At 41.4% G+C, this 25,210-nt stretch overlaps 1 protein-coding gene across 1 annotated transcript in view; it reads right to left on the bottom strand.

Moving 5' to 3' along the window:
- Nucleotides 1–25,210, bottom strand: part of IMPG1 (interphotoreceptor matrix proteoglycan 1) — a 119,408-nt gene that overhangs the window by 60,604 nt on the left and 33,594 nt on the right. Inside the window, 6 exon segments of the mRNA XM_046676263.1 lie at nucleotides 421–479; nucleotides 6,297–6,449; nucleotides 9,683–9,759; nucleotides 10,412–10,476; nucleotides 22,206–22,234; nucleotides 22,497–22,663. Of these exon segments, the coding sequence (XP_046532219.1) occupies nucleotides 421–479; nucleotides 6,297–6,449; nucleotides 9,683–9,759; nucleotides 10,412–10,476; nucleotides 22,206–22,234; nucleotides 22,497–22,663 (550 nt within the window).

Here is a 25,210-nt window from a genome sequence, read left to right as displayed (position 1 = left end):
GGCCCACCTGCCGCAACTAGAAGGACCCACAACTGAAATATACAACTATGTGCTGGGGGGATTTGGGGAGACAAAGCAGAAAAAAAAAAAAGATTGGCAACAGTTGTTAGCTCAGGTACCAATCTTTTAAACAAAACAAAACAACATTGCCAAGGACAGCAGACGAGCTCTCTGCAGACAGCAGTGTTTCTGATCCAGAGGGAGGAAGGAATGCAGCTCCTGTGGTACCCCTGGAAAAAATCACCTACAGTCATGCTCTAATTAGACAATTCCTTTGTCTGAGATGTATCCAGGTTTCAGATTTGGCAGAGCCCAACAACGAGGGGAAAAAGCACCTTGTAATCCTCATGACATTGCTTTTAAAGGAGGACAGGGAGAGAGTAATTGAAAAATTGAGAAGAGTCTCCTTCTCTTACTTACCTAAATCCTAACACATGGATTTCTTTGAATCCTGGAAGTTTCTTAAATACCTTTTGCATCTGCAGAGAGAAATACATTTATGAAGTACTCTTTGGTTCTACTGGGTCAGATCTTACCTAATTGAAAAAGCCTGAGCACTTTTGATGAGTTAGGGAAACAAATGAAGATGGAAAATTGAAGCAACGATTGAGGCCAAACTCTTTGTTCTCAGTTATTTCTGAAACCTAGAGGAAAGTGTTTTGCTATTTATTTAAAAGCTGTAATTGGGTAGTTCTGACCTACTTTCATGGTTACTTTACATAAAATATGAAATAACTTTAAGGTAGTACTTGAAAGAAACTTTTTTTGGCTACAGTGTTTTTACTTATACACAGAGTAACTATAATATTTTCTGAATTGAATTATACGATTTGGAAAATATCTATAATGTTGAAGGGATTATTAAAGTCTAAATGGCTGCTGTATCTAAATAAAATGGTAGAAGGAGACTCTAATAGACTAGATTTGCTCTTAGATTTATGTGGCCTGTACAATAAATTTTCTTAGTTAATTTGACTCTGCTAATGAGGTGCATGCTCGAATATCTTACCACTGCGAGACTCAGTTTCTCCCCATCCCCCAACAGCCTGGCTTCTCCTCTGCCTTCCCGCAGGTGGGCGGGTGCTCTCCAGGCCATTGTCTTGGCTCTCTCCAAATCCAGGGGCATTTTACGTTCCTCCTCCATGATGTCTCTGCTTTTTTCTCGTTTTTCTTCCATCTCTCTGATGACTTTCTCAGTCTTCTTTACTCCATCCTATTCCTGTCTTCACTCTTTACTTTAAATATAAGGATTCTGCAGGTTTTGGTCCTCCACTTCCTCATTTCACTGCCTCTCCCGTTTATTCAGTAAGCTCAACTGTAGTGCTGTGCTAGGCTCTGGGAACGCATTGTCACATAGACAGGCACTGCCCCATCCACCTTACAGCTGAGGGAGGCAAGAGAGCCTGAGAGGAAGAGAGAGTAGTTGGTAGTGAAGCTTGGGAGGGAGAGCGGGGAGAAAGATGAGGCTGAAGAGGTGATCAGGGCCTCAGCCCTGTCCTCCTTCCCTGTGCCAGCTCCCCCCTGCCTCTCACTGGGGCATCTCATTTTCTCCCATGGCTTCAATGATCACCTGAGACACAGCTTTGAGTTCTCCATATGAAAATCCCAATTTTGCCACTAACCAAATATGCCCAAACCAGAGTCATTCTCTTCCATCCAAATCTGCCTTTCCTCCTGGGCTCTTATTTGTCAGGGTCGTGAACACCCATCGTCTTCCATGCCGGAAAGGCCAGCATCCCTACATACCTTCCCTCTGTGCCCCTCCCATCCAGTCACCAACTCCTGTTCGTTCGAATCTCACATGCCTTTTGTTCTCACAATGTTCTTCTTATTCTCATGGCCGGCACCCCCTCCCTATCGTCCCTTCTGTATTGCTGCAATGGTTTTTTGGGTTTGTATGGGCAAAGAGAGGTGATAGCTCCTTAAGTACAATTTTTTTCCAAGTTAATCATTCCATATCTGCTGCTCTTCACTAAAAATCCCTTGATGGGCTCCAATGACTAGTGAATAAGGTCCAATTCTTTAGAGGGGCATTTAAGGCTCTCTACAACCTACCCCCTCCACTGCCCAAGTAGCTTACCATTTGCAGTTCCTGCCATCATTACCTCCTTGACCAATATTGTGTCCTCTAGTCACACTAACTTAACCTGTCTCTGCCCAAACACAACGTGTACTTCCTCCAAACTTCTATGAATTTTTCCCCTTTAGCCTAAGATGCAACTTCCGCTACCTTCTGCTCATTGGCTGCCATCCTCCCCCAACCTTCAAAGCCAGCTCAAGCATCTTCTCTATTACAAAGCATTTGTAGAAGCCCCAAAGTCAGTCTCAATGATTCCTTCTTCCTACCACTCTAGAACTTAGGGCATGTCCCATAAAACAGTCTGTGAGGTGCCTGTTGTCTCTCTCTGAGATGAAGCTCCTTGGGCTCCGGGGTCATGTCTTCTTTATTCATCTTTATCTGCCCCCCTCTCAGTACCTGGCAGATTGCCATCCACATAGTAGGGACTCATCAAATTTTGTTTGAGTTAAGTGCAGCTGTTCATTCTCCAAACTCATCAACATGCCACTGCATTGTCACTGTATCTAAAATTACAGCCGACTCTACATTATCTTTGCCAAGGACCAGAGCAGTGATGCACGGAGAATCCCCAAATCATTTACATTGGGCTTTGGAGTGCATCACGGATTTTTTCCCTAGCAGACTGACTTACCTTCTAAATTACATCTTCTTGCACCAATATTAAAAATAGTTTTCATTCCCAGAGTGTATCGTAACTGCAGTGATGAAGGTAGCTCAGCTTTCGGGTGATGGGGAGATAGCTGTATAGGCCTGAGTTTAAATATTGGTTTTTCTACTTTCTGGCTGCAAGACCTTGAGTTTTTTGCTTAATCTCTCTGAATATCAGTCTCCTTAGCCAAAATGGGATAACAGTACCTATACTGTCAGTCTGCTGTGAGGAATGATTGTTAAATGCCTGACACGCAGTGGGCAGAGAGTGATATCGTATTATTTATTTACTTATTCTCTATCTCTTCTACTGAATTACTAGCTCCTTGATAGCCTGATTTTCTTCCACTTCCTCAATAGCCACGTAGCACGGAGCCCAGGAAGGGCAGAGGAAGCCTTCAGTCAGTTCTTTTTGAAAGCCTCAGTGAGGGGAAGGACAGGATGAGGGTCCCCATCGTGATTATGGGCAGGGGCCTTAGTAATAAGTTTCTGTGCCTCCACTCCCACCACACCACGGGCTTAACAGAGGAGAGCTAGCAGGTTAGGTTCTGCAGAGCTGGCCTTTATTACAGGGGCAGTTGGGAAAGAGCTGTGTATGTGCTTCAGATTGGCTCTGGCCTCCTGTGACAAATAGCCTGGGGGCCACAGGCGTTTGTCCTGCTGTTCCAGTAACTGTTCCAGGACTGAATGTTCAAGTGTGAGCTGCAGGTTCTGGAGCAGAAGATTCAGGCCCTGACTCATCCCTCTTTCTGGTCTAGGATACCAGAGATGCTACTATATGTAGGAAAACAATCAAGCAAGCACAGGACTGCTTTCCTAGAAGCTGTAGCTGCAGTGTGGGCAGCAGGCAGCATCGCTGGGGAGAGCCATCCTCCCCTCCAAGGATGCTCCATGGCACTGGCTCTGGTGGATGGGATTGTCACTTGTGTCCATGCCCTCTTTGTGAACCTGTCTGTGATTGATTAAGAATCAGCTTTGCTTAGGAGGGGGCAGAGGGTGTCTAGACAGGAGATGACAAAAGCCGTCAGTTAATTCTGCTAAATAATCTTCTGGGGACCTTCCAATCATGGAGCACTAACCACTAAATCGCTAATTAAGTGCCCAGTTAACCTTATTAATAATAGTAAATGCACAGGCGCCTCCCTGATTCTGCTGGAATGTATGTTAACGGGGCTATAAAGAGGCGGCTGTGTTGAGTTCTCATGAATGTTTGCACAGGAGAAAGCATTTAGAAAACAACTAAGCATTCCTTTTGACATTTGTATTAAATTGCTCATTAGGTTTATTGTGGAAATTAAATTACTGCAAAGCACTGTCCATTAATTCCTGATTAGGGCCGAATGGCTGTGCTGACATCAGTGTTGAGCTGTGGTGGGGCTGGTTGGCCATCTGATGGCAGGCTGCTGAGTGGTTCAGGCTGTTCAGGAGCCTAGAAGGGGAACAGATGCTCTAAGCAGAGCGGCTCCCCCTTAGAGAAGCCGCTGACTGTGGAAACCGAACCAGCAGGACTGAGGTGGTGAGTCTCTGGAGCGAGACTGAGCAGACACACTCTTCTTTGGCTAGTAAGTTTTTCAGAGGCTAGAAGGGGCTTGTTTATTTGATGATGATACAAAAATTTGGGGAAAATAGGAAGCATAGCATAGTGGTTCAGAGCAGGGGATCTGATGCCAGGCTGCCCGGGTTTGAATCTTGGTTCTACCAGCAGATAGGTGTGACATTATGGGGCATATTAATTAATCTCCTTGTGCCTCAGTATCCTCACTTGTAAAAAAGGGAAATAATATTTTTAACTTATAGGATTGTGTGAAAAATGGAATGAGTTAATACATATAAAACATTAAGAACAGTACTATTATTTCTATACACAGTGTTTTAGACTTGGACAGGGACTTTGAGGTCATCTTTAATTTCTAAATGAGGAATCTAAAGTCAAGGAAGTGACCCCCAAATTCTCCTGGCAAATTCTTAGAAGAAAGAAGACTAGAACTCAGATTTAAAAAAATTATAGTTTATTTGCGTTACTCTATATCAGGTTGTTTTAGGCACTTAGAAAATTAACCACAGGTCAGTGAAGACAGTCCATGGCCAATTATTCAATTTTGAAGATACTCTAATACTAAGGACTAGTTGAAAAGAATATTTGAAAGAACAAATAGAAGATTTAACAGACTATTCTTTAATTCATTCTGTCAAATGAATAATGCATGTCTAAGTACTTCTTTGGTTTATAAACACCGCATGCTGAAGCTTTCTCTTTGAAGTTTGTAGAAATGATTCTTCACATTTTATTGACTGAATGCTGATGCAGGGAGAGGTTGGAGGTCAAGAATATTTCAATTATTCATCTCCTCTCCAGTTGAGAGGAAGTGAGCATTGAATTCTCCATGTATGACAAGTAGGGCCTGTTTGCTCCCTGGCCAGGCTGAGTAAGATGCTTGGGCACCCAGGCTGCCAATAACGCAGCTCCTTGTTATGGAATCCCATGCTTCCCTTTTCAGGTGCATTTCTACAAACAATTACTGAGTAGTTAGCTGCATCTCCAGTTCTGTATGAGGAGGTGAGGCTGCAGAGATGAAAGAAATTTTCCTGCCTTCCAGGGGAAGCTCATAGCCTGGTGGCAGTGAGGATGGCAGGCAAGGAGGGAGGAATGGAGACAACAAAGCCATAGACATGTAAGCAAACCATCTCAAGACAGGGTGACAAGTGTTGTGACAACAGTGGGCACCAGGTGTTAGCCCAGAGGAGAGGCACTGACCCAGAAGGGTAGAGAGAACTTTCTATGATGAAGTTTGTAAGGTGAAGTCAGGGAAGGCTATTCCCCACAGAGGAGGCAGCACATGTAAATGCTAAAGGTGAGAAAAGATTCGCAAGCAGTTTGTATATCTGGAAAGTACAGTACAAAGGAGGGGGATGGCAGTGAGCTGGTATGAAGACGAGGCTGGCAAGGAAGGCAGGGGTCTCGTCATGGCGTATAGATGCCATGGACAGCGTGGTAGTTTGGTTTATCATGCAGGGAATGAAGAGCCTTTTAATTTAATCACGGACAGGCAGATATGATGGTCAGAGACGGAAGAGACATCTTGGGACATCTCAGTTTAGTGGATGACATGGACAGCATAATTGCCTTTCACCTGTCACCCGTGAAAAATGTCATGTCTTTAAATTGCATCAAACTGCAAAAGTGGAAATAGTATGAAAGATAAAGCCTTATGGATTAAAAATTCATATTTCAACTGAGTACATTCCCTAGTTCGTGCCAACATGGACACGTTAGACATACAGAAGAGCTCCTCAGGGCTTTCAGGTAAATGAGATTTAAAAACCTGCTAATATTTTAAGACAATGTAAATGTAAATGAGTTATAAGATGGAAAAGTTGGAATGGAAAACTTTCCTGGAGATCCATTTGTCCTAACATGTTGGGACCCATTGCAGTTTTTGACTGCTTTTTAATGGTTAAAAATGGATGCCTGGTCACAAGAAGGTGGAACTATTAGCCAAAAGGGTTTATGTCCTGCTGGCTCCCAGATTCTGAGTCACGACTGGGGCTGTGGGGAGAGTCCACTCACCTGAAGCTGAGACTCTGCTGCCAGCTCCTGGAAATACGGGGACTGGGGGTCAGTGAGCTCCGCCTTGAACCTCCGGTTGGCCAGAGAGATGCTCAGCTCCACCTTCTGCTCCAGTGGGCCCCTGGGTAGCTCAGTGAATTCTGTTTCTCTTTGCTGAGTTAAAAAAGGTCTTCCATTAATATAAACCACAAGCAAATGGTTATATTATATAACATATTGCTATTGTCTCAAGAAGTGGATTAGGAAGGCTTGAGTGCTTCTAGAATAAAAGTCCTGTTGACTAGAAGTGGCCTCCGAATTTCACTGGGAGACAAAGCAGCGAAGCTCCAAAGAGTTAACTATTTAGAATCCTTGAGAACACTGTCATTTGATGACTGTGTGTTCTTCCTGAAAGCATTCACAGACACGCACACACACACACACACACGATTCATATGTGTTGCTGGAGCATCACTAGGATTGTGCCCCATCCTAGCGTAACTTTATAAATACTCTTTGATGAGGACTGGATTAGACAAGATAACCTATAGATGCTGAGGTATCTAATATAATCCCTTTTAGAGAAGAGTCTGCCCTGGTTTAATGAGAACCTGTGTACTTAAGCTTCACATTAAAACTAGTTAGAAAGCACTGTCAGGTGAAGGGACGCTTTGAAATCTCTCTCTCAGAAGGAATGGCATACCTGGGCCACCTTCGGAAGCCTGTGGCTGTGAATAGACGCTCTATTCTGAGGATCTGGATTTGGCTTCTGCTCACAAAGGGCCAGGGGTCATCCCTTTTGCCCTCTGGTCTGGGAACAAGCATGCGTCTCTCATTGTTCTGAACTCACATGGGCTCCCAGGGCACAGAGCAAGCCTGCAGCTGGGTTTCAAACTCGGGGTTTGATAGATTTTCAGCCTTGGGTACCCAGACGATTCTGAAATCTGCACAGCTTTCTCAAAAGAGTAAAAAATATGTCTGTGGAAAATTGAATGTCTCTGGTAATGTACAAGGTGAAATTAGGAAGCTGAAAAAAGAGAAGAACCAAGAAAATGCTGACGGGCAGAACTCAGCCAAGTGGCAGCTGGTGTAGTTTCTCCTCACTTCTTATCACAAACTCCCCTCCTCCACGGGGAGCGGACTGAGGCACAGCCTCTGACTTTAATAGGGCACGTGGAGGACGTGGAGTCACACTTACGAGGCTACTGATGTTTGTTTGACAAAAAGGTTACTCACTCATTCATTCACTCATTCAAATCATACACATCGAGCCTCTGTATGCGTGGAGCACAGGACTAGGATCTATGGGAAGTTAAGAGGAAAGTGTGGCAGAAACACCATTTCAGTAAGCAGATTTAAAGTTCACATGAGACATTTAAATAAATTCCTTAGCTGTATTACCAAGAAGTCTCCTAACTTACCCTCAGCTGCTGCACTCATTTTCCATGCCTCTCACCCAGCATCCTCATGGATGCCTCACTATCTAGGAGACAAAACCCAGACTCTTTTTCTTGACCTTCAAGGCTCTCCACAATCTGATACCAATCTGCTTGAACAATTTTAGTCTCTCTCTCTTCTCCCTGCCCTGACCACCAAATGGCTCTGTCCACTCTTGCTGAGACACCACATTTTTATGCTCGTCTCCTGACTGGAGACTCTCCTCGCTGCTCCCCATGCCCACCTCCAGCAAACACATACCTCCACTTTTTTACTTCTTACCAACATCCTGTGGGTCGTTTAAAAGACTATCTCCTCTGACCATCTAGGGTAGAAATCTTTTCCTCCTCTAAACTCCTGTAGCAGCAAATTGCTGATTGTCTGAATTGCTCATTCAGTACCTATGATATACTCACCTAGAGTCTGCTTTTCATATGCTAATCTCATTGAATCCAGCATGATTCTCACACTTCATCAAATCTTCCGAAGTAAAAAACATGAGGCCATTTAGGCACAAAACTCTCAGTGAATACAAATGACTGGGGTCAAAACCTTTGCAAACTGTCCTGGCCTATCATTTTGTCCCAGTCTATACATCTGCCATCTTCAATCATAGCACTTGGACTGTTTTGTTGTACTTATTTGCATTATAAGTTTCTTGAAGACAGAACAGTGTCTTGTTCATCTTAGGATCTTTGGTGTTAACCCAATGCCTGGTACATCAGTGGATTTTAGTAAAATGTTTTCTGAATGAAGAGTAAGTGATAGGTGCAGGTTTTAAAAAGAATCTTAACAGGAGGATGTAATGAATGCGAAATGAAATATTTAGAGGATATTTAGTCCAGAAGGAGGGACCTATATTAGATTTGAAGAATATGGCACACAGGTAACGTGAGAAAACAGGGAAGGAAAACTGGAATTGTCCTAGAAATTTTACAGTGAATATGTTTAATCTCAATTTCTTCCAACAGCACTTTTCACTGTTGATGGAATAGTATTTTTGAGAAAAATAAAACCTTTATATTCTTTGTTTACAGCAATAGTTCCACCAAATCTGCAGCCATCTGATGTAAAGGCCAGAGAAGATGGCCAGCAGGCTTCTCATATCTGAATTTTTCTGGGAAGCTGGTGAGACTGACCCTCCTGTCCTCACTGTCCAGCTTTGACCTGTGCCTTGGGGAGAGGATCACAGGAAGGGAAAGAGCTGGAGAAGTCGCCCAGACATGGGGAGTCCGCAGTGGCAGCCTGGACGAGATGTGCAGGTTCTGATTTGCTACCCCTATGCTTCTGCCCCCTTCTGAGCCTGCTGCTCACTGGGTGCTGCCACAGTCCTGACACTCAGGAGGAACCAGGATGGCGTTTCCCTGCTTTGGGACTGAGTGTCTAGGATCAAAGCTTTCTTGGGGGGTTACAAATGCCCCCCCCCTTTTGATAACCAACATTAAATTCTGTGACAATCCCCTCATCCTGCATGCCTTTTCACTCAAAGAGAGCTGTGGCCAGTGCTCCTCTTTGCTTGTGAACACTTTCTATTTTTCCCCATTTGACACACAAGATTTTGATCATTTTGATATTTATCTGAACTATTCATCCTGGACATGACTGAGAACGAAACTTCTACCCTTGTTGTCAGCATGAGATCACACTTCAGTGGAGAAAGAACTTGATGGGTTGATTGATAGATGCATTCATTCTAATGTTGGTGAGCACCTGCTGTCTAGAAGGTTCTGCGAGGTACTGCTTCTTGCAATTCCTCTCACTTTGTCCTTGTTTTCAATTTATTTTCCCCCTTAGTCTCTAGGAAGAAGTGAGGATGCTAACTAAAACAAAGTCACTGACTCTTAATCAGAGTGATAAAAATGTAGCCCTAATAACATTGGATGGCTGGTTTGTCCATTCTCTTTTCCTGTTTCACTAATAAAACAAAAGCAGGCATGTGAAGGGCTAGACTGGCTCTCAGAATGTCTTACTATAGGCATCTGGGTGACGTTGAGGAGTGTCTCATCAGGAGAGAGAGGCAAGGGCCCGAGGGAGATGCTGGCAACATCTGTGGAAATTAAAAAAATTACAGGCACAAAAATGAGACTGGAGGAGGTTACATTAGAGCAAGGTCAAAATATCAAGTACTTTTTCCATCATTATGGAATTTCCAGATGTTAGGTGCATTCTGAACTCCTTTTTTTTTAAAGATCACATAAATATGTTCTTGAGAAAAATATAACTCACACTGTTAGTCCCAGTTGAACTCATCATTCTTTCTTCCTAGACCAAATTTTGGTGCTCTCCTAGATATGTTAAAGGGTTAAATATGTATCTCCTACATACAGTTAACTATAACGGTATTACAGTTAAAGAGTTCTGGTTGTGAGATCTCATTAATTTTTCTTCTGGTGACTATAGAATGGATGCATACACAGATATTTTTCTTGAATTTGTTTGTTTGAAAATACTGGTAACGATTGCCTCCAAATTGTAGGATAATTTGGAGTGATTTGGTTTTACCTTATTCTCTTCTAGATTTTCCAAGTTTTATACAATGAATTTAAATTATTTTATAGAGTTAGAAATACAAGTTAGTTTTGAAAATGTACATTATAAATTTTTCAACTTCAATTAAGGATTGCTTTTGAAGTACCACGTCTTCAAGATGATTTGAATTAAGGTTCAGAAGCAGACAAAATGAGGACATGTAACCTTACCTGTAGAAAAAGGAAGAGTGTCTCCAGGCATTCCTACTGTCTCCTCTGGGGATATTTCACCTTTTCTATCAGCACAATAGGAAAAAAAGAAGAGGTGGTGAAAGAGAGCTTGATGACAACAGAGGAAATGCATTTAAATTTCCTATACTCAGTGGACTTAAAAGTTAAAGAAAAGGTATACTTTAAAATTGGATCTGCCTGATTTTTCATAGCTGAAGTAACTGTCAAATATATTTTCATCAGGTGAAAATTCAAACAATTCCCCAAATCGTTCTGTTTGACTCCAGGATTTTCCATAAGCATCTTGGTTTTGCGTGGTCCTGGGGAGTATTTCCACAGGAGGCAAAGCTGGTCTTTGTAAGCCCTTGTGCTTACACCGTGTCCTTAACATCAAAGAAAATCAATGACATGATCTAGGACTGAAATATTCTTACTAAAATCTCAGACCCTCAAACCTGCAAATCCAGAGAGTCATTAATTTTATCTGACAAACTAACTCTTGGGACTGCTTGGAAAATGGAGGTGTAGGAGTGCTCTGAACTCACCTTCTCCCTCAGGCACAACAGATTTACAACTACTCTTGGAACAATTACCCCTGAAAGAGGACTGGAAACTGGATAAAAAGAACCCCCACAACAAGGGACGCAGCTGACTGAGGGTGGAAGAGGCAGAAATTCCTTCCTGGAGAGAACAAAGCCACATTCTAGCTGCAGTGCTTCATGGCCAGGAGCAATCCTAAGGTATGAAGCCTTCCCTGGAGGAGTGGAGGATCTGAGTGGGAGAGCAAAGCCACAATAAGCAGCTTTTGAACTCTGCACAACTGAAGCAAGTGTCATAATATCTGGCTTGGCTGGCTGTTAACAACAGTGGGGAATAAACCCAGAAAAGCTATTGAACATAAGAGAAAGAAAAGCCTGCTCTTAAAGGGCCCATGCACAAATTCACCTGTTTAGGAAAGCAACACAAAATCACCAGAAAGAAAGGTACACAGTCTTTTGGTAAAAAGAGACTCACTTTATAGGCTCTAGGCATATCTCAGGGAGGCAGGAGGTGGCTGGGACCACCTCCCAAGGGACTGAGACATTGGCAGCAGACATTATTGTGACCTAGTACAGGTATGCTGACACAGAAATTGGCAGATGCCATTGGAGCTCTTCCCCTGGCCTGTTAGCACAGGGGTTTGCCCAACCCACTAGAGCACAGATTTAATCCAGTTGAACCAGGGCAGACAGCCTGCCCTAGGGATGGGCCCTACCCACAAGCAACCCCTTGGGCAACCTGTGGACCTGCATAGGTGGGGTGTGTGTGACCTCTGCAGCAGGGCAAGTGGGTCTGCTTCAGTGGGGTGAGGTGTACACACAGGGCAGGACTGCATGGACAGGGTGTGTGGGCCTGTGGGGGTGGGGCTTGTCAGCTGCAGCAGACCTGGGCTCCTTTAAACAGCCATATAGGGGATCTGCCCCACCTTCCAATGCCTAAAACAATTATGTGCTGCCATGCCTGGGGCTGGCCCCACCAAGCTGTACAACTGAGAGAGCTGACAACAGCCTTGCAGGCCAGAGGCCTACAGCAATTGTGAGCCCCTGAGTCTAGCAACCAGTCATGCTAGGGTCTTATTCACTTAACAGAAAAACTGCAGTAGGAATGTTCTATTAGACCTTGCAGCCAACTGTGCTGGGGCTCCCTCAACCCAATAAAGTGACTGAAGGGACCATAGCAGCTGTACACAGCTGAGCCTTATAACCAGCTGTCCAGGGGGACAGCCTAACCTCCCCAGGCACCTACAGTAAGAGCAACCCCACCACAACAAACAGACTTGGGTAGCCCACACAGGGGGCACTCCTGGAACATTTGGAACTGGTGACAAGAGGGAAGCCCACTGTGGGCCTCATAAGGCATATGTTACATGAGACCACTTCTCCAAGATTGAAAGACTTAGCTGATCTACCTAAAACACAGATAAAAGTGCAGAGAAATAGGCAAAATGAGGAGACAAAAGAATATGTTTCAAATAAGGGGACAGGACAAATCCTCAGAAAAAGAACAAAATGAAACAGAGATAATCAACCTACCTGATAAAGAGTTCACACTAATAGTCATAAGGATGCTCACTGATCTTGGGAGAAGAATAGATGAATACAGTGAGAACTTCAACAAAGAATTGGAAAATATAAAAAAGAACTAATTAGAACTGAAAAATACAATAATGGAAATGAAAAATTCACTAGATGGAACCAATAGCAAAGCAGATGATGCCGAAGAACAGATCAGTGGGCTGGATGAAAGAGTAGAGGAAATCATCCAAGCTGAACAGAAAAAAGAAAAAAGAATTAAAAAGAATGAGGATAGTCTAAGGGACCCCTGGGACAACATCAAGCACACTAACAACTGTATTATAGGTGTCCCAGAAGGAGAAGAGAGAGACAAAAGAGACTCTATTTAAACAAATAAGAACTGAAAAACTTTCCTAACCTAAGTTAGGAAACAGACATGCAGGTACGGGAAGCAAAGAGAGCACCAAACAAGATCAACCCAAAGCAGCCTGTAATAAGACACATTATAATTAAAATGTCAAGAACTGGGGCCAGCCAGGTGGCATAGCAGTTAAGTTTGCACGTTCTGCTTCTTGGTGGCCTGGGGTTTGCTGGTTCGGATACGGGGTGCGGATGTGGCACTGCTTGGCAAAAGCCAGGCTGTGGTAGGTGTCCCATGTATAAAGTAGAGGAAGATGGGCATGGATGTTAGCTCAGGGCCAGTCTTCCTCAGCAAAAAGAGGAGGATTGACAGTAGTTAGCTCAGGGCTAATCTTCCTCAAAAACAATAATGTCAAGAACTAAAGACAAAGAGAGAATTCTAAAAGCTGCAAGAGAAAGGCAACAAGTGACACACAAAGGAAACCCCATAAGGCTATCAGCTGACCTCTCAGCAGAAACCTTACAGGATAAAGGAGAGTGGCAAGATATATTTAAAGTGCTGAAAGGAAAAAACCTACAGCCGAGAATACTCTACTGAGTATGGTTATCATTGAGAATGGAAGGAGAGATAAAGAGTTTTGCAGACGAGCAAAAACTAAAAGAGTTTATCATCAATAAACCAGCCTTACATGAAATGTTAAAGGGACTAATTTAAGTGGAAAAGAAGACCATGAATAGGAATAAGAAAATTATCAAGAAAAAATAAAGTAAAATCACCGGTAAAGACAAATATACAGTAAAGGTAACAGAACAACCACCTATGAAAGTCAAAAGACAAAAGTACTAAAGTTATCTATTTCCAAGATAGGTTAGTGGATACACACAAAAAAGAGCTTAAATATGATATCAAAAACAAAATGTGGGAGGAGGGGAGTAAGAGTAGAGCTTTTAGCAAGCAGTCAAATGTAAGAGATCATCAACAATATAGATTGCTATTTACAGAGATTATTAGATATGAACCTCATGGTAATCATAAACCAGAAATCTATAATAAATGCACACACAAAAAAGTGAAAGGAACCCAAACATAATACTAAAGAAAGCCATCAAGCCACAAAGGAAGAGAGCAAGAGAAGAAGAAAGGAACAGAGAAGAACTACTAAAACACCCAGAAGAAAGTAACCAAATGGCAATAAGTATATTCTTATCAATAGCTACTTTAAATGTCAATGGACTAACAGCTCCAATCAAAAGGCATAAGGTGGCTGATTGGGTAAAAAAACAAGATCCATACATATGCTGCATATAAGAGACACACTTCAGACCTAAAGACACTTACAAACTGAAAGTGAAGGGGTGGAAAAAGATAGTCTATGCAAATGGCAATGAAAGAAAGCAGGGGTAGCAATACTTATATCAGACAAAATAGACTTTAAAAGAAAAATTGTAAGGAGAGACAAAGAAGGGCACTGCACAATGAAATAGGGAACAATCTAACATGAAGATATAACACTTGTAAATATCTATGCACCAAATATAGGAACACTTAAATATATAAAGCAATTATTAAAAGACATAAGAGGAGAAATAGATGGTAACATAATAATAGTAGAGGACTTTAACACTCCAATTACAACAATGGATAGGTCATCCAAACAGAAGACCAATAAAGAAACGTTAGCCTTAATGACACATTAGATCAGATGGACTTAGTAGACATATACAGAACATTCCATTCAAAACCCACAGAATACACATTCTTTTCAAATGCACATGGAACATTCTCCATGATTGATCACATATTAGGCCACAAAACAAGTCTCAATAAATTTCCAAAGATTGAAATAATACCAAACATCTATTCTGACCACAATGCTATGAAACTAGAAATCAACTATAGGAAGAAAACTGGAAAAACCACAAATTTGTGGAGATTAAACAAAATTCTACTGAACAACTATTGGGTCAACAAAGAAATCAAAGGAGAAATGAAAAAATACCTAGAGACAAATGAAAATGAAAATATGCCAAAATTTATGGGACACAGCAAAAGCAGTACTAAGAGGGAAGTTTATAGCAATACAGGCCTACCTCAACAAAGAAGAAAAATCTCAAATAAAAGGGACCCCTCATACACTAAATAATTTAAACCTGAAATTACACGATGTTATAAACCATTGTGACCCCAATAAAATAACTGGAAGAAAAAGAGAAAAATCTCAAATAATCTAACAGTGCACCTAAAGAAACTAGAAAAAGAAGAAGAAATAAAGCCCTGAATCAGTAGAAGAAAGGAAATAATGAAAATCAGGGTTGAAGTAAATGAAATAGAGACTAAAAAAGCAATAGAAAAAAATCAATGAAACTAAGAACTGGTTCTTTGAAAAGATAAACCAAATAGATAAACCTTTAGCTAGACTCACCAAGAAAAAGATAGAGAAGGCTCAGATAAATAAAATCAGAAACAGAAGAGGAGAAATTACAAAAGATACCTCAAAAATACGAAAGATTATAAGAGAATACTACGCAAAGCTGTATACTAACAAATTGGATAATCTAGAAGAAATGGATAAATTCTTAGAATCATACAACCTTCCAAAACTGAATCAAGAAGAAACAGAGAATTTGAATAGACTAATCACCAGGCAGGAGATCAAACAATAATAAAAAATCTCCCCAAAATTAAAAGTCCAGGACCAGTTGGCTTTCCTAGTGAATTCTACCAAAAATTCAAAGAAGACTTAATACCTAGCCTTGTCAAATTCAGGAAATTGAAGAGGAGGGGCAGTTTCCTAACTCATTCTACAAGGCCAATATTACCCTGATACCAAAACGAGACAAGGACAACACAAAAAAGAGAAAATTACAGGCCAATATCACTGATGAATGTCAATCAAAATCCTCAACAAAATGCTAGCAAATCAAGTACAACAATACATTACATAGATCACACACGATGATCAAGCGGGATTTATTCCAGGGATGCAGGGATGGTTCAACTTCCACCAATCAATCAATGTGATACACCACATTAACAAAATGAAGAATAAAAATCCCATGATCATCTCAATAGATGCAGAGAAAGCATTTGACAGGATATGGTGTCCATTTATGATAAAAACTCTGAATAAAGTGGGTATAGAAAGAAAGTACCTCAACCTGGTAAAGGCCATATAGGAGAAACCCACAGCTAATTTCATACTCAATGGAGAAAAACTGAAAGCTATCCCTTTAACAACAGGAAACAGACAAGGATGCCCACTTTCACCACTCTTATTTAGCATAGTATTTGAAGTCCTAGTCAGAGCAATCAGGCAAGAAAAAGAAATAAAAGGGATTCATGTTGGAAAAGAAGAAGTGACACTGTCACTATTTTCAGATCACATGATTTTATACATGGAAAACCCTCAAGAATCCACCAAAAAACTTTTACAAATAATAAATGAATACAGTACAGTTACTGGGTACAAAACTAACATACAAAAATCAGTTGTGTTTCTATACACTAACAACAGAGCAGCAGAGAGAGAAATTAAGAATACAATCTCAGGGCCAGCCTGGTGGCATAGTGGTTAAGTTCACATGCTCCACTTTGGTGGCCCAGGGTTCACAGATTCGGATCCCAGGCATGGACCTACACACTGCCTATCAAGCCATGCTGTGGCGGGCATCCCACATATAAAATAGAGGAAGATGGGCACAGACGTTAGCTCAGGGCTAATCTTACTCAACCAAAAAACCCAAATTCAATCCCATTTACAACTGCAACAAAAAGAATAAAATACCTAAGAATAAACTTAACCAAAGAGGTGAAAGACCTGCCCACTGAAAACTATAGAACGTTGTTGAAAGAAATTGAAGAAGACACAAAGAAATGGAAAGATACTCTTTGCTCTTGGATTGGAAGAATTAAAACATAGTTAAAATATCCATACTTCCTAAAGCAATCTACAGATTCAGTGCAATCCCTATCAAAGTTCCAATGGCATTTTTCACAGAAATAGAACAAAGAATCCTAAAAGTTATATGAAACTACAAAAGACCCTGAATAGCCAAAACAATCCTAAGGAAAGAGAACAAAGCTGGAGGTATCACACTCGCTGATTTCAAAATATACTACAAAGCTATGGTAATCAAAACAGCATGGTACTGGCACAAAAACAGACACACAGATCAATGGAACAGATTCGAGATCCCAGAAATAAACCCACACATCTATGGACAGCTAATTTTTTGACAAGGTAGCCAAGAACATACAATGGAGAAAAGGAGAGTCTCTTCAATAAATGGTGTTGGGAAAACTGGACAGCCACATGCAAAAGAATGAAAGCAGACCATTATCTGATACCATGCACAAAAATTAACTCAAAATGTATTAAAGACTTGAATGTAGGACCTGAAACCATAAAAATTCTAGAAGAAAACATAGGCAGTACACTCTTCAACAGTGGTCTTAGCAGCATATTTTCAAATACCATGTCTGACTGGGCAAGGGAAATAAAAGAAAAAATAAACAAATTTGACTACATGAAACTAAAAAGCTTCTGAACAGCAAAGGAAACTGAACAAAACGAAAAGACAACCTAAAAATCTGATGAGCAGTTAATATGCAAAATATATAAAGAACTCATGCATCTCAAGAAGAACAAAACAAACAACCAAATCAAAAAATGGGCAAAAGGTCTGTTTCCAAAGAAGACATACAGATAGCCAACAGGCACATGAAAAGATGCTCAACATCACTAATTCTTAGGGAAATGCAAATCAAAGCTACAATGTGATATCACCTTACACCCAGCAGAATGGTTATAATTAACAAAAAATAACAATTGTTGGTGAGGATGGAGAGAAAAGGGAAGTCTCATACACTGCTGGTGGGTGGGCAGACTCTTGCAGTCACTGTGGAAAACAGTATGGAGATTCCTCAAAAAATTAAGAATGGAAGTACCATATGATCCAGTTATTCCGCTGCTGGGTATTTATCCAAAGAACATGAAAACATGAAAGCATAAAGATAGCTGCACCCCTTTGTTCATCGCAGCATTATTCACAATAGCCAAGACTTGGAAGCAACCTAGGTGCCCAACAGGGACGAATGGATATAGAAGATGTGGTACATATACACAATGGAATACTACTCAGCCATAAGAAACGATGAAATCTGGCCTTTTGTGACAATATGGATGGATCTTGAGGGTATTATGCTAAGTGAAATAAGTCAGATGGAGAAAGTCAAATACTGTCTGATCTCACTCATAAATAGGACGACGACAAACAAATATGTAAATACAGAGATTAGATTGGTGGTTACAGGGGGGAAGATGGGACGGAGGAGGGTGAAAGAGGTGACTGGGCATATGTGTATGGAGATGGTTGGTAATCAGTCTTTGGTGGTGAACATGATGTAGTCTACACAGAAACCAAAATATAATGACGTAGACCTGAAATTTATATAATGTGATAAACCAGTGTTACCTCAATTAAAAAAAAAAAGCAACTCTTGTGGTTTCAGTAATGGGAGAGAGATATGTCTCTGAATAATGCAGGTGTATTAAATCCCTATTCTGAACACAAACATTGCCTAAAATAGTAACCAGCTAGAGAGTTGTGGGAAGGTTCGCAGAGCCATGCAGTGGCAGTGTGGAAGACATCTAAAGGCAGATCCAAGGTTATGGTTATATAGCTGTCTGCATGGAATGTTGGCCAATTCTAGTAAGCTTTAGTTACAAAGGAGTAGCATTAATTGTGTCTTTTGAAGCTCACTGAAAGAGTTGTTACTATAAGCTATTAGGTTCCAAAAGATTGTGTCTGTGTTAGTACAAAATAGTCATAGTTGACCAATATATTTGATCCAGTTTTCTGTGGCTCATGATGATGGGAGGACCAAAGGGAATGGCTAGGTGCTCTATTATTGTAGAGTCATCCAGATTGGCCATAGCCAAAGGGACTATCTTCATATTCCTACTACCCCAATTCTGCCAAAGTGCTAAGAGGGGTAATATACAACATATTGTCAATCAGCCTGGCGTGGACTCTGACTAATCAGAACGGGTGTCTGTCGTAAACATGGAAGACCATATTGGTGCCCACAGGCTAAATATAAATTCAGACTGTACAGTGGAATTTGGAATTAGGTATTCTTCTTTGTTTATGCAGGTATTATGCTATGTGCTGACTAGATATTTTCACATGTGAAGGTATTTGGGGTAGCTATTCTGGCCTGAACTAAAGTCTAACTTATGCCCTATCAAACGCACGTTGTCCGTCTGCTCTAACCATTAGTGTAAAGAATGCATCAAACTTTATCTCAAAGTAAAAGTGCTTTCACTCTTTGAAGATAAGAAAGCATATTCCCCTCCTACAACACCAGGTCAGTACCAGTGCTCCTGGAGATAAGTTCCCTTCCCTTGTCATCAGGGTCATGTTGACCTACTAATTTGCAACTGAGTATGTCTTTGACTCTTTGATGAATATGTATCCTGGGTGTGTTTAATGTATGTTCTTTGTTCTGAAAAGTACCAACTGTACTGAAACATGCTTCTCCCGAGTGCTCTCCTCCCTGGTGGAGATTGCGCTTCTTGGCTGTAGTCCTCAGACTGGCTCATAAATAAACTCACCTCATTTTTAATCTATAGGTTGATTATTGGTTACTTGTGTCAACAGTGCTTAATGAATAGTTTTTATGGAAATTATATTTAGTAAACCCTCATTATATCAAACATTAGAGCATTTGTAATTTAGACAATTTTCTTCCTTTTTTTTTCACTTTACGGGTCTTTGGTTATAGTAAAGTCTCTTTCCTCCTATTATAAATTTGGTATCCTTGTTTTACTTTGCTGTAAAAAAAAAATAACCAAGAAGAGTAGTGGTGCAAATGCTGGCAACTGCATCAATTACAAGCCAACGGCCCACTTTGTGCAGGACCCTGTGGCAGATGCTATTTCCTTGCCCTTTGCCATTAGGTGAGATCCTCCACCGCACCGGCAATCTAGACTGTTACCGAGGGGCTGTAATTTGGGATGCTAGGCCACTGGGTTCTTCCACTGGCTTTTGTTTTAAAGTCATTTGAGACTGGCAGATTTATGGACTAGCCAGGTGAGAAATTTTTCTGTTTTGTCTTCTTGGAAAGGTTTGAAGTAAAACAGAAGGTTTTTTTTTTTTTTTTTTTAACAACTTGGTAATAGCTAATGTCGAATGTCTGTCTCTCACTACTTCATTCTCTCCAGCGATGCTGGTGGGTGTGGGAGTGGATGGGATGATTCCACTTCTTTCTCTTTCTGTCTTGGGTAATTGTTTCCTGTAATTTCTAATGTTTCTCTATGGTCTTGGCACATTCTGTTGAATTTTTTCTTATGGATGGCCTCTGCTTTTCTTCCTTTTTTCTTTTTGTGAAAATAGAAGAGTATCATCCCATATTTAAATCAGAAGAGTGAGTATGTCTGTGTCCTGTGAACCAAGTTAACAGCCTAGTACTAGGATGTTCCTGAGTCACGTTATTCCTTCTGGTGATAACTTTTTAAAATTTGCCAAAGAGTGGCTCCATAGACATATCAATTAACAAAATATATGAGGACTTTGCTCAATTCTACGGAGAAATAGAAAACGGTTCCTGCCCTTGACGAGTTTACATTCTCACAGGGAAATAGGGTAAAGCAAGCAAGTGTCAAATGAAAATGTAAGTGCCAAATAGAGTACAAAGTAGGAGGGATGGCTGCAGGCTCACAGAATCTGTTCGGACATCATGGGAGGGGCACTCTACTTGGAGCTTGAAAGGAGAGGAGGGTGTGGATAAGTGGGGTGGAGAGGGCAGGTTCTTGCAGGCAAGTGGGAGAGGCCGGGGGTCAGAGCAGGGTGAGTAGGGGCGGTCTGTGGCAGTGAGGAAGTGGCAAGGTGGCAGCACTGGGATCATGAGTAGTGGGAGGCAGAGTTAGAAAGGTCAGACGGTGAAAGGCCTTGATCAATTAGTTTGGCCTCTGCCTCAGTAAAGGTCCTGGCAGGAAACAGATGGTTTACTCATAGTGGGGTAATTTGAACAAAGTTTAATGAAGGGATTACTTACTAAGTTGTGGAAGAGTATGAGAGCAATCACATGGTGAGTGCAGTACCCCAGGGCTGGCAACAGTGGGGTGCTAAAGCCACGCCTAGTGCAGGAGGGGCGAGAGGATTGTGCCGCCACCACCAACACAGACAGAGAAGGCTCTGTGGACAGGGCTGCCTGACAGGAGCTTCGGGGAAGTGGAAGGATGTCAACAGTCCTCAAAGACTTCGCAGTTTAGGGGTAAGGGGAGGTGATAAATTCCCTTACCTCATTCTCCTCCCTCGTCTGATCCCCTGCTCCCCATTGGCTGGCCCTACCCAGAAGTCAGAGGGAAAGAGATGCCAGTGATTCAGTCCTTCCCGCTCAGCCTTCTGCACACAGAGCAGGTGGGGAGGGCAGGAGAGGTCTTCAGAAGGGCAAGAGGAAGAGGTGGGAATCTTTTGAAAGCCACTGAACAGGGCTTGGTGTAAGAAAAGGAGTATTTCAGACTTGCTGATGCAGCAGCAGCTATGCAAGTTCAGGAGGGAAGAGGTTAAAGGCAGGGAAACCTGTTGAGGAGACCAGGTTTAACATTTTTCATTGTGTAAATTAATAAGGCCCAGGACCAGGTTGTTGGCAAAGGAATAGAAATGAAGGAACAAACGTGAAAGGCAGCATGAAGAACTGTCAGTAATTCATACAGGCAAATTTATGTCTCTCTTTGTTGTGTTATTATCTTCAGATTTAGATTCCTAAATATTATAAAATGTATGTAATTTGTGAGCTTAGAATTTGGCGACAACATCTCTCCTCGTTAATCACTTTCTCCAATGTAGTTTTTCTTTCGTTTTTTTTTTTTTTTTTTGCATTTTGATTTCCTTATTTGATATTCAGTTCTTGTTGAGGGTATAGCTCAGAGCTTCAGTAATTTAGTCTGAGAAATACTAACACTTTACAGAATACCAAATGAGAGTTCAGGTTGCTTCCCAATTGTATTAAATATTTTTCAGATGTAATTAACAGTTTATCTTAAATTCTAATAATCAAACTATTTCAATTGTTCTATATCTTATGAGTGAAAACATACATTAGATACTTATCACATCATAATGAATTCATTTTATCTGCAAATATAGTGCAAATGTCAATCTTAGTCCATAAGGTCTATCTATTCCCCTTATATATATTGCCTTATATACTCATTTATCTTCAGCACAATATATGCATAAATTTTCAGTCAGAATAACGCGCACAGATCACAGTGAATAACATAATATCATAAAGACCCAATAGCTCAGTTTTTACTCCATTATATGATCTTTCAAAAGTCAAGAGCATGCAGCTCTCTATTTTGGGTACTTACCTCTCAGGGAAATTTCTCTGTTTTATTCTCTGCAGAAAGATAAAAAGTAGTTTACCAGGAGATAATGCCAACTGAAGAGCTACAGTCTATTTTCATTCCCTTTTCCCTTTAACTTCACTTCATTGCCTGTACAAGGTTATTTTGCAAGAATAAAATCCCTTCTGGCTTTATCAGATGTCTCCAACATTTCTTCAACTAACCCTTATGCTGTGGAAACCAGATCACAAGGGACAGGGGCTGGAGGCGGGAGCTCTTTGCGCAGGGTGCCTGTCCTCCAGTGTCTGGGCTCACCTGCTGAAGGAGATCCAGGTGCTCCTGGGAGCTGCTGAAATTTTTCCCAATGTCAAAGAGGCAGAAGGTCTCCTGCTGGCAGATGCTGACCCAGTCTTGGTATTCCCCTGTGTCCGGGATGCGGTCCAGAAAGATCCGATACGCTTCCCATACTGCCTCCTGACACACTGCAATGCAGCGTCATTAGGGGTTGAAAAGAAGATCTTAAGAAGATCCCCTTTCCCCACCCAAAGCACAATATTATAACATGGAAAGCTCTTTCATGGCTTAAGTCAACACACTAGTTTATAGCCCACAGAAATTAATTTATTTAACAAATATTTATTGAGAACCTATCTGTGCTATGGAGAAAAATAAAAGAAGGAAGTTAGGGAATATGAGTGTGTGTATGTAAGACTACAATTTAAAACAGGGTGGTGGAGGAAGGACTCATTATAAATGTGACTTTTGAGCCATTTGGGAAAAGCTCCCAAGCTTGGAGAATGCCAGAGAAATTGAAGGAACAGCAAGGAGGTCAGGTGGCCAGAGCAAGGTTGAGAGTAGGAAGTTGAAGCCAGAAAGATGTGGTGAGGGGGACACAGGTTGTGTGGGGCCTGGTGCCCAGTAGTCTTCGCACTCGGCACAGGCCCCTCGCTGTGCGACTTTCCAAGGGATAGACAGGCATGCAGACAGGTTGAAAGAGAGTCAATTTCTAGGTCTCAGCTTTCCTATCACGCTTTCTTAAAGTCAGGCTGCCCAAGGACACACCTTTCCTTCTTCATGTTCCCTTTGGTCACCCCCCTTCCCCCTTCATCCACCCCTATCTTACGGCACACAGTGCCGCGAGGTCGCCACAGAAAGGGACCATTGGAAACAATAGTGTTGAGGTTAAGAAAGGGAGTGAACTTAGTCGAGGGCAGCACACATTTTTGCAACTAGGATGGCTTCCGATTCTTTGCTTTCAACAAATTAGGAGTCTTAATGGAGTTGACAGCTGATAGATCATTAAAAATAATGATGACAGGTCATGATGGGATTGTTGGCACATAATGCCAAAGGAACTTAAAAAGTAGGATATTGCTATAACAAAACTCCATCTGTTCCCATCTACTGGCTATGTAACAAATCTTCTCAGCGTTTGAGTGACACTAAGTAAAAGAATAGGGATACAATTGATGCTAAATTCTGTCTCCTTTTAGCAATACACAATTTAAATAATAAGTAAAGGCACATAAATTAATAGAGGAGCAAAATCAAAGCAACCCACTTGTCCAGAGGCAGAAGTGGATGAAGCTTAAGCCACAGGCCCTTCCTTTAAACTGGCCCCTTCCAAGCCTTGCTCCCAATTTTAGATTTATAACTATTAGCGCCCACAAAACCTGTATCTGATCATGTATCCATCTGTCAATAAAAACTTACTTAAAATTTTTGTCAAATTTATAATATCTGTTTTAATCAATTACATATTAAAAATAACTATACATGCAAGTGAATCTGGAAGAAATTTCTTTGTACACATAAAACCTACAGTAACAGGAAATAAATAAAAATATAATTTCAATTTATATACATATTTTTGTTACTGAGAAGTATTTGAAAGTAATCGATAACAGACTTTGAAGCATAAAATAAATTACATTAAGACTCTGAAGTGGGAGGTGGAATGGAAACGTGGGCGTGTGGAGAGAAAGCCGAGCGACGTTTCCTCCCGTTAAGGAGAGTTCCTTCACATGTTTGTTGAGAGTGTTTGATGTAAGTACTGAGGGGCTGTGGTAGATTCCACTGGATACATATGAAGGCTCTAATTCTTATTTTATTTTCAATATCAATATATACAACTCACCAAAAGTTACATCCTATTGAATTAATTAAATTTATGATGAAAAACTTCAGATGCCAAATGAAAAGCATACAAGGGGGTACATAGTTTAACAATTATTTTAGGGGGTAAAGCGAGGAAAAAAGATGAGCTGGCTTTTGTTATAAGGAATTATAATATGTTGGTTTTACCTCTAGAGGAATGGAGAGCAATTGGAGGCTCTGGGGCAGAAGCTGACATCACTGAACTTTGTAGAAACTCTGATGGCCGTGCTGAGAGAGGTGGGGGTGGGGTGAGGAACAAGGGGAGAGGAGACGAGCTTGGAGACTCTTGCTCCTGTGCTTTATCCTCCCTAGCTCCCCACTGATTCTGTCTGGAGTCTTCTTAGCTTTCTATTTTAAGAGGCAAAGAAGACTCCAGACCAACAGAAGCTCAGGTCATTTACCAGCAGCCACCTGACCAGAACCCACATAGCCAGCAGTGGGTGCAGTCCCCACACCTCAAATCTGCCATGGAGTTTCCCTCATTTGGGGAAACACAGGGGCCAGCCCACTTGGAGAGCGAAGGAGCAGCCTCTCCCTGGAGAACCCCCTTCTGTGAACACGCCCTCTCCCCTGGCAGGCAAGGAGCAGAGAGGTTTACTTCCTTCCCCGAACCCATCATCACAGTCAGTCTTCCGCTCTTCATCCCTAGTCAAGAGTCTGCACGGCAGGTGAGAAGGAAACAACACTCTGGTGTTTAGATTTGTCCAAATCCTAAGAGTTGTGTGGCCAGTCTGAGCACACGGGCTGCCCTTGCTGTCCTTCTTGGCTACATATTCCACACCTGCTGTGGGGATGCTATTTTGTGCTTCTATCTTTCCCCAGTGGACCTGCTAGTTTAGTTCAAAACCATTAGGTGCCAGAGACATAACAAC

The sequence above is a fragment of the Equus quagga genome, chromosome 11 (assembly GCF_021613505.1).
Source record: "Equus quagga isolate Etosha38 chromosome 11, UCLA_HA_Equagga_1.0, whole genome shotgun sequence".
In the NCBI taxonomy this organism is placed as follows: Eukaryota; Metazoa; Chordata; class Mammalia; order Perissodactyla; family Equidae; genus Equus; species Equus quagga.
This window is presented reverse-complemented; position numbering and strand designations above follow the sequence as displayed.